The sequence below is a fragment of the Lissotriton vulgaris genome, chromosome 4_1, assembly GCF_964263255.1.
Source record: "Lissotriton vulgaris chromosome 4_1, aLisVul1.2, whole genome shotgun sequence".
Lineage (NCBI taxonomy): Eukaryota > Metazoa > Chordata > Amphibia > Caudata > Salamandridae > Lissotriton > Lissotriton vulgaris.
The window spans coordinates 898486978-898502563 of NC_141691.1; the positions used below are offsets into that span (position 1 = coordinate 898486978).

At 44.2% G+C, this 15586-nt stretch overlaps 1 protein-coding gene across 2 annotated transcripts in view; it reads right to left on the reverse strand.

The window, feature by feature from the left end:
• Positions 1–6126: 6126 nt before the first annotated feature.
• MBP (myelin basic protein) overlaps positions 6127–15586 on the reverse strand; it is a 914133-nt gene continuing 904673 nt past the window's right edge. For both annotated transcript variants that reach the window (XM_086965185.1, XM_086965184.1), the window contains one exon: positions 6127–7893. In XM_086965185.1, the coding sequence (XP_086821311.1) occupies positions 7849–7893 (45 nt within the window). In that variant the 3' untranslated portion in view covers positions 6127–7848. The remainder of the gene's footprint in view (positions 7894–15586) is intronic.

A 15586-nucleotide genomic window follows, 5' to 3' on the forward strand; every position in this document is an offset into this window, starting at 1 on the left:
TCTGATAAATAAAAGCAAAAACAAAAACTGAACAAGCAAAACAACTCCCTTTCCTCCCATTTCCCCCACTCTCTATACTTCTCCCCTGTATAAGCATCTGTCTTACACACTAAGGGGCTCATTAGGATGACGGGCGGACTTTGTCCGCCCACCATCCTGTCGGAATTTGGGACCGCTCGCCATTAGGGTGGGGGGTATTAGGAAATGCCCGCCACAGTGGCGGGCACATCCTGCATTTATAGCATTGTGGCGGGCGGTGCTCTCATGACCGCCCGCCACAATGCTATAAATGCATAAATGCATTTGCATAAACAAAGCGGCAGGCACCGCGCGTGCCTGCCGCTTTGTTTATGCAAATGAAGGAGGGTACCACAGGTACCCCTCGTGTGCAACCCCCACCCCTCCTTCACTCTGGGGGCCCGCTGGGGGCTACCAGAGTGAAGACCGCATGCCTTTCCGTGGTGGCATTGCCACCACAGAAAGGCATAAGAAAAAAGACATCCTAATATGGCAGGCGGTGTCTGACAGACACCGGCACCATAGAAACCTTTTTCCACTCCGGTCGCCTTGCGACCAGGGCGGAAATGCGGTGGACGGTCTTTCCGTCCGCCGCGGTCCCCCTGCCATTCTAATATGGCGGGGGGAATTCTGGAGAGGATGTCGGGCGGATTGCCCCCGCCAGGCTGGTAGTGGCTATCGCCAGCCTGCCGGGGGCAATCCGCCTGACATCCTAATGGGCCCCTAGGTTCCCATTTTGCAACTAGTTGGTTCTCCTGTCGTCCCAGACATACAGGGCTATAGATAAGATGGAGTGGTGCTGGCGTGCAAGGTCACAATGTAGCAGATCAATTCAAGTGCCCCTCCCCATAAAGACTGTGCCTCCACACCCTCTTTCTACGAGTCTGATGAAGCAGATGTGTTCAGGTGGCCCCGGTGTCCCTTACAGGACAGTTTCCAGCCTCTAAGGCCCCAGTGTTTACTTCCATGGGCCTCCCGAGAAGCAGACCCAGACGATCTGGCCATTGGGGAGGCTGGGTTGGCTGTAATTGTCTTTGTTCAGTCAGTCAGCCCCAGCCCTCTTCTGGGATGTCGAAAAATGTGTGACTTGCCATTGTGAACCACTTGCAGCAGTGCTGTGAATAAGAGCATAAATTGCAGTCCCATCGTTTTGGTTTAACATGCTCATATGATTTCCACTGGAATTGGACTTGACGTAGTCCAGAAAAATTAGCACGTGGTCGGCCTGGCAAATGAGTTACCCCTTCACTCTTGCACCTCTCAGTATGGTGTCCCTGTCACAGTAATTAAGGATATTGGTGATCATGGGTTTGAGGTAGGGCCCCCAGAAGGGAGCTTCTGGGCCAGGATTCTATGAGCCCAATCAATGATGAACAGCCCGAGAGGACATCATTGTCAATCCTCTATTTTACCCATTGTTCCAGGAACAACTCTGGTGTTGTCCCCTTGGCCACCTCCGTGACCCAACAAAGCAAAGGGTGATTCTGCATCACCATCTGGGTTTGAAGTGACCGGGCTGGGTATTTGCATTCACACTAGACAGACACAAGGGGGGCTTGAGGTGTGTCCTGCCTTTTGTGAGTGACTCATAGCCAGGCTGAAAAGACCTGGCTGCATTTAGAGTAGTGGGAAGAGTTGTCACTGGCACCTGTATGGACTGCGTCTGCTTCTCACAAAGCTGTTTCCACCTCCTGTGGTGAACTTGGTGTGAGCCAGGCCTAACTGGTTTATGTATCCTATGGAACTTTGTTTGTACCAACTTCAAAGGGAAATGTGATATACATAATGGGACCCTGACCCCAGAACTTTAGAACTCTTTTTTTATCAAGGAACCTGACAAAGAAGAAGAGCTGGAGAAGCTGTGAGGAGAGACTACCACTTTGCTGTGTGCTTTGCTGTGTTGGCCTTCAGTAGCTGCTGCTTCTGTCCTGGGGACAGAATGGACTGTACTGAACTTTCTGCAACTTCTTCCTGAGTGTCTCCAAGGGCTTTGAGGTAGAGCTTGCCCCCCATTCAAGAAGTCTCAGGAACAACAAAGACTTTAAGAGCCTTTGAGTACCAGCTTCTGGAACTGGTTGTTTCAGTTTCCACAGAGGAAAAATCAATACAATGTTGTCCCTGATGCTGCTGCCCTGACTTAAAGGCACAGCAGAGAGCACCGCTGCATTTTGCACTGCGACCCTGGTCTCACTAACAACACAGTTCGACACCACCGAGCCACTGATTTCACCATGACTTGTGGCACCGCACGCTGCATTGCCTCACTTCACACTGCCACCCTGATATCCACAACGACGCCGCAACCCCGTCATCGATGCTGCTCCTTTCACATTGACCTGAGGACAACGCTCGTGGACAACACTAAGTACTGTCCCCCTTCGCACGACAGCCCTGGTCTCAGCTGACGTTGATTCCACTGCCTGCACCATGGTTTGGGGGCACTGCTTGTCAGTTACACGATGCACCGCCCAATCCCACAACGCAGCATTGGCCCACGAACGCCGGCACCATTGACTCCAGTTCATCAGCTGAGGAAAGTGCTGCAGCAATGACACCTCCGCTGCCTGCCCCGTGACCTGCCAGCACAGTGACAAGCGCCACCCTGTTTCGCACCGCAACCCTGGTCTCTTCGATGGATGCCTTCACCAAGCCCCTGCCTGCACTGTGATCTGAGGGCACTGCACTACGCACCGTTGTACTTTGCACTGCAGCCCCAACGATTGCTGAGGCTGGCGCTCCCGCCTTCAAACACATGGAGTTTGATCTGTAACACATGTGACTTCATAGGCCTGACAACTCCTGCATCGACCTCCGCAACCGATGCCTGCCAAAGCCGGCTCTTTGGAGCTCACCGCAAGATCCCCAACACCCCACATTTCTAAAGGTACTGTTTGCGGGTCCTCCCAACACCGTAGCTTACCCGCGACATCACGGTCAGCCAGAACTGTTCACGATGCCGTGATAGCCCCGTACAGAGCTATTGACTTCAAGGGACAGTTTTAAAGTCTATTTTTGCTTTATGAGTATTCTGACTAACTGTAAGTTGGATGTTTATCGTTTTGGTCTTGTTTTACATAGGTAACTATTGGCTATTTTTCTAAAAGAGTGTGGTGTCCTTTTGTAGTGTTTTCACTGTATTACTGTTTGTTTGGTGCATGCGGTACACACTGCCACTGAGATAAGCCTGACTGCTTTTTTTCCAAGCTACCAAGGAGGGGAGCAGGGGTTAGATCAGTAGTGTTACTCCCTTATCTAGACTAGGAAGAAGGGTCTCTACTTTGCAGGGTAACAACCTGCCAACTAGAGATGCCCATTTCTAACAAGAGTATAAATGGTCTCTTCAAAACGGGGAGATTTAAAAATGAAGACAGGTTTGTAGCATGGAAGAACAAACAACTAATTCAGCTTTAGCCCTCCCCTCAATTCCCGAGTGTTGAACCTCATTCAAACATACTGGACTTCGAATGTTCTTAATCTGACTTTTTACTGCTAATAAAGCAATAAATCAATTTTTCCTGAATACTCTACATGTGTTATCAGGGACAGGCCTCTACCGTGATACAATAAGTAATGGTCCGAGCTACCCAAACTCAGCTGTAGGAAGCGTTGCTCATTGTCTCAAATCTCAAGCTCTTTTTAAAATTAAATGCACGTCCTGCGGGCAATGCTTTCAATGTCAATTATGCTTTGCTGTAAACAAAATGTATAGAAAATGGTGCCAAAAAGAAAGAGTGCTACAAGCTAACAATGTTGTGGACATTGTTTGACTGACGGCTTTTCAGTTACACTTTACATTACGCTCTGCATGCATGCTTGGCCGCTTCAACATACAGCGAGTCAATACATCTTCTCGGAAAATGAATCCTTCAGGACAGCTTGTGATCAATGTAGCAATGTTATTTTAATGAGGCACACCATCCACAGCATGAGTGACTTACTCATCGTCCGTAAGGGCCATATGTAGGTAAATACTATTTACCGATTCTAAAATACCGAATTTTACTGATTCGGTATTTCAGAATCGGTAAATGGTATGTAGGTATTGATTCGGTAATTTTTACTGAATCTATAAAATTCGGTAAATACCGATTCCGTATTTATCGAATCGGTATTCCCCATTCATTCCTATGGGCCTGGAGGCCCTTAGGAAGGAATGGGAATTACCGATTCGGTAAATACCGAATCGGTTACAGGGGGAAGACTTACAAGGGTGGCAGGGTGTCACATTGACACCCTGTTGCACCCCTGAATAGTGCATGGGTGCGCATGTGGTACACATACATTCCCTAAGGGCATGTATGTCTGCCACATGGCACTTTTGGAAAAGCACAAATTTGCTTTTTCACAGGTTTTCGATATTTACCACCAACTTGTAGTTGGTGGTAAATAATGAATCCTTAAATGAAAAATGCACTCATTTGAGTGCTCCCTACATTACAGATTCGGTAATTTACCGAATCGGTATTTAAGAATTCGGTAATTTACTGATTCTTAAAATTACCGATTCTGTAAATTACCGAATCTGTAAATTGGCCACCTACATCTCAAAAGCCTAATACCAGTCGGTAACGGGCGAAATTCGGTAATTTCGGTCGTTACCGACCAGTATTAGGCTACCTACATCTGGCCCTTAGTCCTTCTCCGAGAGAACACTTGTCATGACTTTGCCTCCAGGCGTGCATGGAACTTGTGACTACCACCTTGGCCCTGAGTCCCACCCTTCCGAGCCAATGTAGATGCTATTCACTTGCAGTTTATGTTAGAAAACAGCATGAGAGCAGCGCAATGATTGGTTCGGTCAGGAGCTGAATAACAAGACTTGGGAGCTGTGGAAGCAATCCCCCAGGCTCCTACATTGCAGCGGTAGGCGAGGGTTTAAGTTTGCCTGTCGGCTGGTCAGAGCAAGGCACCCATCCAACCCGACATGCACACTTCACCACATGGAGCCTGTCAATCATCAAGCTTCCAATTCCACCCCACTCATGTTAGCCCACTGCACTATTCCATAATTAAAGGAAACTTTGCCCGAACCATTCTGTGAACGCGCAGCTAAAAGAAAATTATCAAAAGAAATTCACTCAGTAAAATAAACATATAATATGGGGCCCGCCCGCCATTCTGGGGCAATAAAACAAACATTGGAGGCACGCCCCCACGCCCCAATAAACCACTCCTGCTTGCTTTCTGATTGCTCCAATTGGAGGCCATATTAGACCCTGGAAGAATCACTGTAATTGGAGCCATAATTACACATGACGGTCTAAATTCCGAACCCTGCACTGATGAGCCTGAGACAGATACCCCGCTTCTAACACACCCTAGTGGTCCCTGAAGTCTGGAGATTCTTTCTACTGGCCTTTACTAAAGAATGATATGGTTTGGAAAATCTGAAAGTTAAGGACCTTCTGTGTAATGTCACAACATTAACTGTAGCCTTCACCTTCCCCCAACATCCATGTTTTCCAATGGTAATTCCACTAATTATTGAGTGGCTAAGTATCAGTGGGAGAATTTACTGGGGTTAGACACAAAGGGCAACTGGAATATTCAGAGTTTTTAGAGGAGCACGGTCATTGACAATTTGTCAGAATGGGTCTAAAAGGTAACCTCTCGACTATCCAAAGATATTGGAGTAGCGGCTTGGAGTAGCGGCGGCCAGAGGGGACACAGAAGGTACTCCCTCGGTGCTGCGACTTTGACGAATGAGTGACTATAAGCCAGCACCACCCTCAAGTGATCGCAAGACCCAGAATAAATCAACTCAGAGGATATCCGTATAAAGAAGAAGCAATGAGACAGGCGAGAGCCTTAGGCCTCATAAGTGCGCATGGAGAGCATGCTTTAGAAAGCCGAATAATCTTTCCGTAATTATTCAGAGAATTTGGAAAAGCTCATTTTTGATTTTCTACAAGACTGACCCCACCAAAGCATTATTGATCGTCATTTATTGCACTGTAAGGCCAACATTTCCTAAAATGTGCATGCGCGCTTGAAAAATATACGCTATCTTTTGGGTCGGTTTGTATCGCGCCATAGTCCGCACAAAAATTCAGTAAATGTGGGTGTAGAAGTAGGTTGTGAAAATAAAAATGACTCATTCAAAGTTCATTCAAATGTGATTACTTTTATTCAGTCATGAATCTTGTTTCTTTGATAGCTGTATTCTATATTTTCAAAGAACAGTACAAGTTTTACTGACGTTCACTAAGACATTAAAGAGCAGTACATATCTGGAAAAAGCTACATATTGAAAAATACATTTCAAAGTGATGGAATCCAGAATTGCTTAAGAAATGGCAGTTTTTGGCTTGTTTTCAGTACACTTTCTCACCCACACCCCTCTCCTTTCCTTTAGTTAGTGCACATTGCATAGACACAACATTTAAAAGAGAGCTTATTTAAAATTAAAACAGACAAAAGCTGGCTTCCAAAAATGGCTCTTGGGGTGTCAAATGGAAAAACGATAGAGGAAGCCATGTGTTGATTTAAAAAGCTTAAACCATCTTGGTGCTATAAAAGAAAGACACAACATTTAAAGAACTGAGAGGAGAAGGGAACATTTTGTTAAGGAAAGTTTCAACGTAGGACACATTATGTTATGAAACAGTGCAATTCAGAAGAGCTGGTTTTTGTGCATATGGCTGGACACACCAGTGTCATATGGCTTATTTTCTTAGTAGGTTTATAAATAGTTAGACCTCTAAAACTAATCAATGAGTGTGTTTATATACTTTCACAAGGCAACCATGGTACAACAGTTAAAGGTTCACAGTAGTTTTCTACAGACCTGTGAGATGTCACCAGATGCAGGTGACCGGCCTTGATTATTGGGAAGAGGTTGGGGTTTTTAGCTTTAATTTCATGTGTTTTCAACTTCATGGCTCCAGTGTAAAGAAGCAGAGGCTCCAACGGGAGCTGCAGAAGAGTCAGGGTACCCTGTATCCAGTTAAGCAGGATTTCCTTTACTTTTAGGTGTGAAGTGGCGTTATTCTAGTGAGTGGAAAACCCCTTTGCAAATGTGGGGGATTCCCTGTTTCTGAATCCCCTTCTCTCTCTACCTTTCGCTGCCCATAAGCCCATGCTCCAACCTCATGGATCACACTGCGAGAAGGCTGCGTCACCTCAAAGCCCCCACAGCTCTCTGTCACACCATGATCCTCACCGGCCCGCAACCACCCTTACCCGCTTGTCACATACTAAGAATTCAACCCATCCCTTTTGTTTTACCAACATGAACCCATCCATTGCTGTCTTTTCCAAGTTCAAAAATAATCAAATAGGCTCATGCATGTGTAAGAGAGAGGTGGGGGGTAACCAACAGACCAACCTAAAAAAAATGTAAACAAACTGTAAAAAGTAGACTTTTCAGACCAGGCCTAGCACATTCTGAGCATGGCACAGATGACAATGTTCCCCGCTACAGAACTACAAACATGGCTGCCTTAGCTATGTAGCAGCTTTGGGGATCTTTGGTTGTCTGTCAACTAAGGTAGTGTTGGGGTGGGTTGGCTTCTACTTTTAATGTCCTATTAAGGTAGCACGGATTATGAATATACGAAAATAAACAGAAGCATCTTTCTGTGTTAATGCTGTACAACTTGATAAAGACAGCGCACTCAACTACATTGAGTTTTTTCTTTCTTCTTTTCGACTTGTCGGCCCGGGGTCGCCAACGTAGTTTGATAAATGATCCTACTGCACGCACAACTCAACAGATGTTAACATAGTAGCTAGGTAAGTCTTGCAAGTAGTAGTATTATTTGGTGTGGTGTAGGCACGCTATACTCTTTGGCAGAGTACATCAGTATCTTCAGGAGACCTCGCAGAGCTTCAGCGTCTGGCGACGGGCGATCCATGTCGGCTATCTCTACCGCCCTGTGAAGAGAAATCCAAAAGTAGTTGAGACAAGGGGTAGAGCAGAGAAAGATTGAATCTAAAAATAACAAGCAAAAGATCAGAAAGTGGAGAGTAAAAAGACAGAGAGAAAGTAAGAAAGAGAAAAAACAGAAAGGTAAAAAAAAATAGTAAGGAAAAAAGAACAAAAATAAGAAGAAAGAGAAAGGAAAAACAATACGCATATGGAGAGACAAGTAAAGGAACAACAAAACAGAAACAAAAAGCAATATAGTAAGTAAGGAAAAAGTAAGGGGTGGAGGGAGAGTGGAAAAATAGATATAAAATAAAAAATGGACAATTCTTTCCTTCTCTTTAGCTTGAAACACTTGACACAATTCACACACTATTTTCGAAGGCTGCAGGGCTTTGACAACCTTTTTCACATTCATTTAAATACGCTAGTTGCAGCAGACACCGGAAAAGCATCAATAAAAGCAATCAATGTTAGATGAACTTTAATATGAAATATAGAAACTGTTTATTTATTGCCTGTTAGAAATGCCACCGCTTTTAAAGAGAATTCTGTAAGATGCAACCTCTGCCAGCACACAGAAATGATGACTCGTTGGCATCCTATAAACATTGGTGTATGGTGTCCTCAACAGGTCAAGCATCGTAACTGGTGTTAGCGACAGCTAGGTAATAGGGAGATAATTTTATCTCCGCTTTCTTGGCTTTTAAAGCCAAAAAAGCGGAGATAAACCCCCTTGATAATATGCCCCTCGATTTTTTATGTTTTTGCATTGAGTTGCATCACTTTTGTAGTGCAGTCCCAATGCAAAATCATTTTTGGTATTTACTTAGTCACGAAAAGCCACTTTGTGTGGTTTAATAAATACAAAGTAACGCAATTCAGCCCATAGCGCTGCCTTGCGTTACCTTGCATTGGAAAGATGTTCCATGGCTAGAGCATGTGCGTTCCTAGGTGTCCATCCATGGATTTTGGCACATTACCAGACTTACTAAAGCTAATAAACCTGGGAATGCATCAAAATGCAACATCTTCCCAAGTGAGGCGTGACGAGTATAAATATCTCTATTTCTCCTCGTTATTTCTTTTTTCCATGTGTGCTGTATTCTGCAACACACATAGAAAGAGGAATAAGCCTCCAAAGATTGTTTTGTGCAGTAAAGGCATTCCTTCCAGCACAAAAACAAACCTTCCCATAATGGAGGCACCCTTGCACCATGGGGCAAGGGTGCCTGCGTTGCCGCTAAGCAGCTCCAAGTGCTCCCACGCAGGGATAGAGCTGAAGAGCGCCCTATCTTAGTCGATATGGCGCTTTTCAGCTCTCTCCATATCATGCAGCTTAGCAACTTGCCTTGCTGCACTGCGTTGCGTGAACTCTAAGGAAATCTGCCCCGGTGTGTCGTACAAACCCTGAGTACCACTCAAGGAGCGTCAAACTCAGCAAGAGGTGTGTCAATGATGCCATTGACAGCGATTATTCAACAAAAGATATTTTAGTACCTCCCTAGATTGAGTGAGTGGCCCTTGTGTGAGATATTTACTCGTAGTAAATCCTCCAATATAGATATCTGTGTGATGACAACTGAGGTTATGCCGCGTAATATGTACGATTTCACTGGATATATACATCTTTTGCACAGGAATATTACATGCTGTTTGCTTGACCCTTGCTAGCGCTTGTGTTTTTTTCGGCCTTATGATTTCATACAGAGCCAGGTCCCTCTATTATAGGTCTGACTTTACATGAAAACCTATGAGTTTTTTCCACTGTTCTCACCTTGTTTATATAAATTACTCGGGTGGTGATCAGTGCTTAATTTGAGTTATTGGTTGCAGGTAGGGCCTACCAGCACTCATTTTTTGGAACAGGCGCTTATTTTTCCTCATTAGACTTACAGAGAGCAAGAGAATGAAAAAACACACAAGGGGTAAGGAAGAGAAAGGTGGAAAAATATGACAAGAGGACGAAAGAGGAAAGAAGTAAATTGCACGGATTACAGAAAGGGGCAGAGAGTGTCTGGTGGTGGAAGAAAGAGGCATGAGATGGTCTAGGTGGGCACTCCTAGACCCAGAATTACTAATATTTGACACAAGGCAGCATAGCAAACAAAGTTACTGCACTGCCTTGCATCAAAGGGAGATAGAAAATATGCACCATTAATATAAGGTGCCTTTTTTCTATCAGCCCTGGTGAACTTTTGGATGCTATGCATCAATGCACAAACCCTTGTGCCATAGTGCAAGTGTGTGTGTGTTCACTAAAATGGAAGGGGATCATTCCAGTACAAAAACTATCCTTTAATTATGTTCCCACTTTGTATGTGTGCTGTACAGTGCAGCACACAAGCAAAGTTGGAACAATAAGGCAAAATGAAACCTTTTCTCCTTTTTTCGTGTTCCTCAAGGAGGAGTATGGTTTTGATGCAAATGCATGTCTATCAATGTCAGTAGATAGGGATTTGCATCAAAAACCATGGGTGGTAGCATGGGAATGCCCATGTATCACCCATGGAACGCCTCATTGACGCAAAATAGCACTAAGAAGAGCATTGCCCAACTTTGCGCTATTTTGATATACTTTGCAAGGCAAGCCCTTGTTTGCGTTGGATAACAAGTTCCACCCTAACACTCTGCATTGGGTTTGCGTCATAAATATGATGCAAACCTGACAAAAAGCATTAGTAAGTCTGGGCCTTAGTGTTCAGGTCGCCAAAATACAATCCATTAGCAGGTTCTCTTAGGTTTTCAAGGCGCTGGGGGCCGTCAGGGAGATTAAGTGAGCTATTGCCCAGAGTCCCATCATGCTGAGCTGAGCTGCCGCCAGGGATCGAACCGTGAGCCCCGTGCTCTGAAGTCAGCTGCACTGGCCACTATGCCACACCTCTCCCATGTGTGCAAAAAATAGTTCTGCGGATACATAAGGGAACAAAATGGAGTCAGAAAGCTTTAAAAAAGCCTATTGTTTCGGCTCTGCCTCTTCTTCCTTATTTGGTTCAGCCAGCTCCACAGGTGTGTTGCTTCCAGCATGGAGAATTCTATCATTGAGGGAAGTGTCATAAAACCTGGCTATATAGCATCATTCGTTGTTTCCAGAACAGTGTGCTGCAAGGCAGCACAAAGCAGCCCCTCGGGGAATGTCTGGCTGTTTGCATGGCATGTCCAGCCCTGAGCATAGTCTAGGATTGCAAAAAGGAATGGGGATTGCTACACAATGAGGTTTGTCACGAGATAATGTGAGCTACTAATCAATGTGTGGTGTGTAATTGTTGTAAACCAGTAGCACTCCCAAGACTGCTGAATAATTAGACTGTTGGGGCCTCATTTATGAAAAGTGACGCATCGCTGCGTGACAACAGCAATGCGTCACTTTTCACTGCGCACTCCTTACGACATTCCTGATGCGTCATATTTAATGTATGACGCATCATGTTGCAAGGAGTTACAGATACGTCAGTATTTCTGACGTATCTGTAAGTGCAAAAGTGACGCATTACTGGAGTGTGTCACAAAAGTGACGCAACTCCAGCAATTCGTCCTTTCACATGGGGAAAGCCCCATGTGAAAGGGCTTGCGTCAGTCTTACGCCTGCTGTGAGGCAGGCGCAAGATTTCTCATAGATTTCACTGCGCCACTATTACGAGGCTTTTTGCGGGGGAACGCCCCCTCTGCATACATTATACCTGACGCAGGTATAATGTGGCGCAGGGGTTTAAAAAGTGACGCATCTGCCTAGATGCGTCACTTTTTAAATATGGCGCAACGAGGCGCATTTTTTACACCGCTGGTGCGTCACAAAAAGTGATGCACCGGCGGCGCAAAACTGACGCAAGGCCTTCATAAATAAGGCCCTTGGTTTCTAGGCTTAGCATGCCAATCATGTGCTCTTAAATAACTCCTGAAGTTCAAACAAAAAACCAAGAAACTGTTATTTCGAAAGTTTATTGTGGGGCCCTGGTCAAAAAGTTCATGCTGGGTGCTACACAGTACAAGCATATGTTTCTAAGTTTAAAACAGACGTTCATGCTGGGTGCTACACAGTACAAGCATCTGTTTCGAAGTTTAAAAATATTCTAATAGGAAAGATAAAACACAAACAATTCAAAATATTGCACCATCTAGTGCTGTGGATGTTTTAACTGCCTTAATATTAATAAATAGTGCATGCTTACTTCAATTTTTTATTTTTTTATTGCAGAATTAGAGGAGGGTCTTGATAAAGTATGGGCACTGGGAAATAATACCCACTCTGCCCCCTCTTCTGAAGGACATGCCAAGAGCATCTATAAAAGATATCGCTTATCTCACCATCATTGGGATGGCGCCACCCTCCTTTGACTCATTGTCACCCTTTAACCTTCACTGCGGGGCTGTTTCCCCCTGCTGTGCTGGGGGGCAGGGGGCACGCACAGCGCCCTGGTGCTCATGACGAGGTCAGCTCGTCATGAGCCACGGCGCTCCGGTGCTCATGACGAGCTGAGCTCGTCATGACCACGCTCGTTCCAATGGAACGCTCAGCACAGCAGGGGAATCAGCCCAGCATGCGAGCGTTCCATTTAACGGGCGCGGTCATGACGAGCTCGGCTCGTCATGAGCACCGGAGCGCCGTGGCTCATAACAAGCTGACCTCGCCATGAGCACAGGAGGGGTTAAACAAGAAGAATGCCTCCCATAGGGAGACATGGGACTGGAGGAATCGTTAGTAGTCCTGTTACGCAGGATACGCTCCAACTCCACAGTCAAGATACGATACAACATGAGGGCGAGAAAACACAGCCAATGTTTTCATCCAAGGGGGTTCGTCAATGTTGTATCTTAGTCCCTTTTTTATTTCTTTTGGACACAAATGGATTTGAGGCAAACTTATTGCTGAAGTTAGATGTCCCGAAGATTGACAGTGAATTTGTTCCATTACTCTCTTATGCACACCACACTGTCCTTCTGGCAATGACAGCAATAAGCCTTCCGAAATCCCTTGATGCTTTTATAGATTTTATGACATCCCTTGATCTAAAAGTTAATTTTAAAAAATCGTATGTTATGGTATGAGGCCCCAAGTTAATAAAATCTAAAACTTTTGTGGTGCAGGGAAATGAGATTGAGAAAGTCAAAAGTTTTTCTTATTTGGGTGACCTATTTAATATACAGCTGTCATGGGACTCTTTGTTGATGCTAAAAGCGCAGCAGACAACTGGAGCAACGGATGCTGTATTTCGGCTTGCAGCTAAATTTGGACAGAAACCAGTAAAAGAAATGTCAATCCTCTATAAAGCAAAATGCCTTTCTATCGCCACTTATGGAGCAGGAGTATGGGGGTACAGCAGGAGTAACACACTTCAAACTATAGAGAATAACTTTATTAGAAGGCTTCTGATGATGCCCAAAAGTGCCTCTTCTACATTCTGTCACTACAAATTGAGTTTGGATCACCTCGAGGACCGCATTGCTCTCACATCTTTTTTGCTACGGGCAAAGATTTGGCTCTAAGTGAATTTAGATTTTTCACGAGCTATTTTTGTGGATTGTCTTGCTATGTTTAATGTTGAGAAGATCCCTTGGCTTAGCTACTTGAAATGTATGTTTTGTGATATGGGTTTTGATAACCCTCAAAATATGCCCCCCCCCCCCCCAATCAAAATATATTATCAAATCGGCGTTGTTTTCCAGGGCTAGTTTACATCACCAGCAATCTCAGACACACCACAGAATGCTGAGTCTTGTTGACGTTAGTCTTTTGACTAGTCAACAACAATTTTTCAGAATTTTTATTACGAATCCGCAATACAGATTTCATCTCACTAGGTTTTGGTTAGGCACAGTGCACTTTTTGGTAGCCTTTCTACATCAAGACGGCTGGTCAGATAATATTAGGCAATGTCCTTGTGATAATTTGTCTAAACAAAGCACTTTGCACTTTGTTTTATTTTGTACACTTTATAAAACAGTGGGAGCAAGATTTTTTTGCTCCCATTATTGAGAGTGCAACACCCCTGCTCTGATAGAGATGGTTTTAGATGTCTGTGTTTGTTGGATTCTATTGTTACCTTTACTGCTGTTTCGTAAGAGGCGCACTTCTCGTCCTCTGAAATTTTTACAAAAACTCTGATAAGTATTTTTAAACAGAATGAATTGTTATTGCAGGTCTGCTATGCTATTTATTTACTGTATACACATATCTTATCTCATTGTTTTAATATTTGTGATGCATTTTCTGAATACTGTATTTTATCTATGTTCAATGGTATACTATATTAAGGACTGTATCTCATTTTTAAATTTTTCTTTATTTGATTATTTGCTTTTATGATTTGCTTGCTGAATTGAATAAAGTTTTTTTGACTGAGTGACTAATTGGCCTCCCAAAGGCTTCAAAGGGATCACTTGCCCTGATGGAGAGATCGGTCGGGCCTAGCAGCTAGAGCTCCAATCTTTGGAACTGGGTAATCGGATTTGAACCTGGACCTTTACTCAACATCATGTGATTCTGGGCAAAATCACTTAATCTCCACATACCTAAAAATATGTTACGTCTGTTTATCTTGTAAATCACTCTGAAGCCCACCGTTCAGGTTAGTGGTGTACAAAACTATGCAAAAAAAGACTCTTTCTTACTGTCCCCAAATTTTTTTTTATCACTTGATCTCACACTCCTCAGAGACACAACATTTTGAGAGGAGTTTGGCTATATTGGATTGAAAAAGAAGGAGGTAGGGCTGCCGTATCATTAATATTTGGATTGGGCTGAGAAGATCAGATTTGCATCGAAACTAAATAATGCCCAAATTTACTAACACTTTGCACCAGGTTTGCACCACAGAAATGACACAAACCGGAGCAAAGTATAGATTTGGGATTTACTTTCCAGTGCAACCCTTACTGTGTGCTGGAAAACAGCCATAAGGTAACCCAAAGTAGAGCTCAGCATTACTTTGTGTCAAAGGGGTGTCATACCTGGTACATGAAATTCCTATGCAAGCACCCATGGGTTTTGATGCAAATTCCTATCTACTAACATTAGTAGACATAGATTTGCGTATAACAAAATTGCCTACTCGAGTTCAGTGTAATGGTGAAAAGTTTTATTTTTTTCATACTCCGCTGTACTGTACAGGTCACATACAATCTTGAAAAAGTATTAAAATATGTCTAGGCACAGTATTTCGAACTTTGAAGGCACCCTTCTATTGCAAAAGCTATGTTATACATCACAGAATCATTCTTTCACTATGGTACAAAGGCGTGTGTGTGGCGCAAGACAATCAAACATCCACCAGCGCAGGAGGAGAGAGCAACAGTGCCATTTCTTATTAGGTATGGCGCTGCTCTCTCGCTCCCTTCGACGCAACACTCTGCAGCAACTTTGGCTGCTGTGTGCTGCGTCTAACCATAGTAAACTTACCCTTTAGCATCTAAACTTAGCGCCTCAATGTCATCAACTAGAAGCAATTCAGTTTGTTGCAGTGAAATGTATTAGTCTCCTCAAAAATCATATTATTCGCTTTCATGCAGGGATGGCTTTAGCACTGGTGATACCCCATGCGACAATCATTTTTGGCACCCCCACACCCTATGACCGCCTCCACGAATTCTGTCACTACCACCTGGCAGAAGTGTCCCTCATCTCTCCAATCATAAGTTACTACTCAACACAGCAGTCCCCTCCCCCCCCCCCCACACTACCCCCCCCCCCCCCACAGCGCTTCA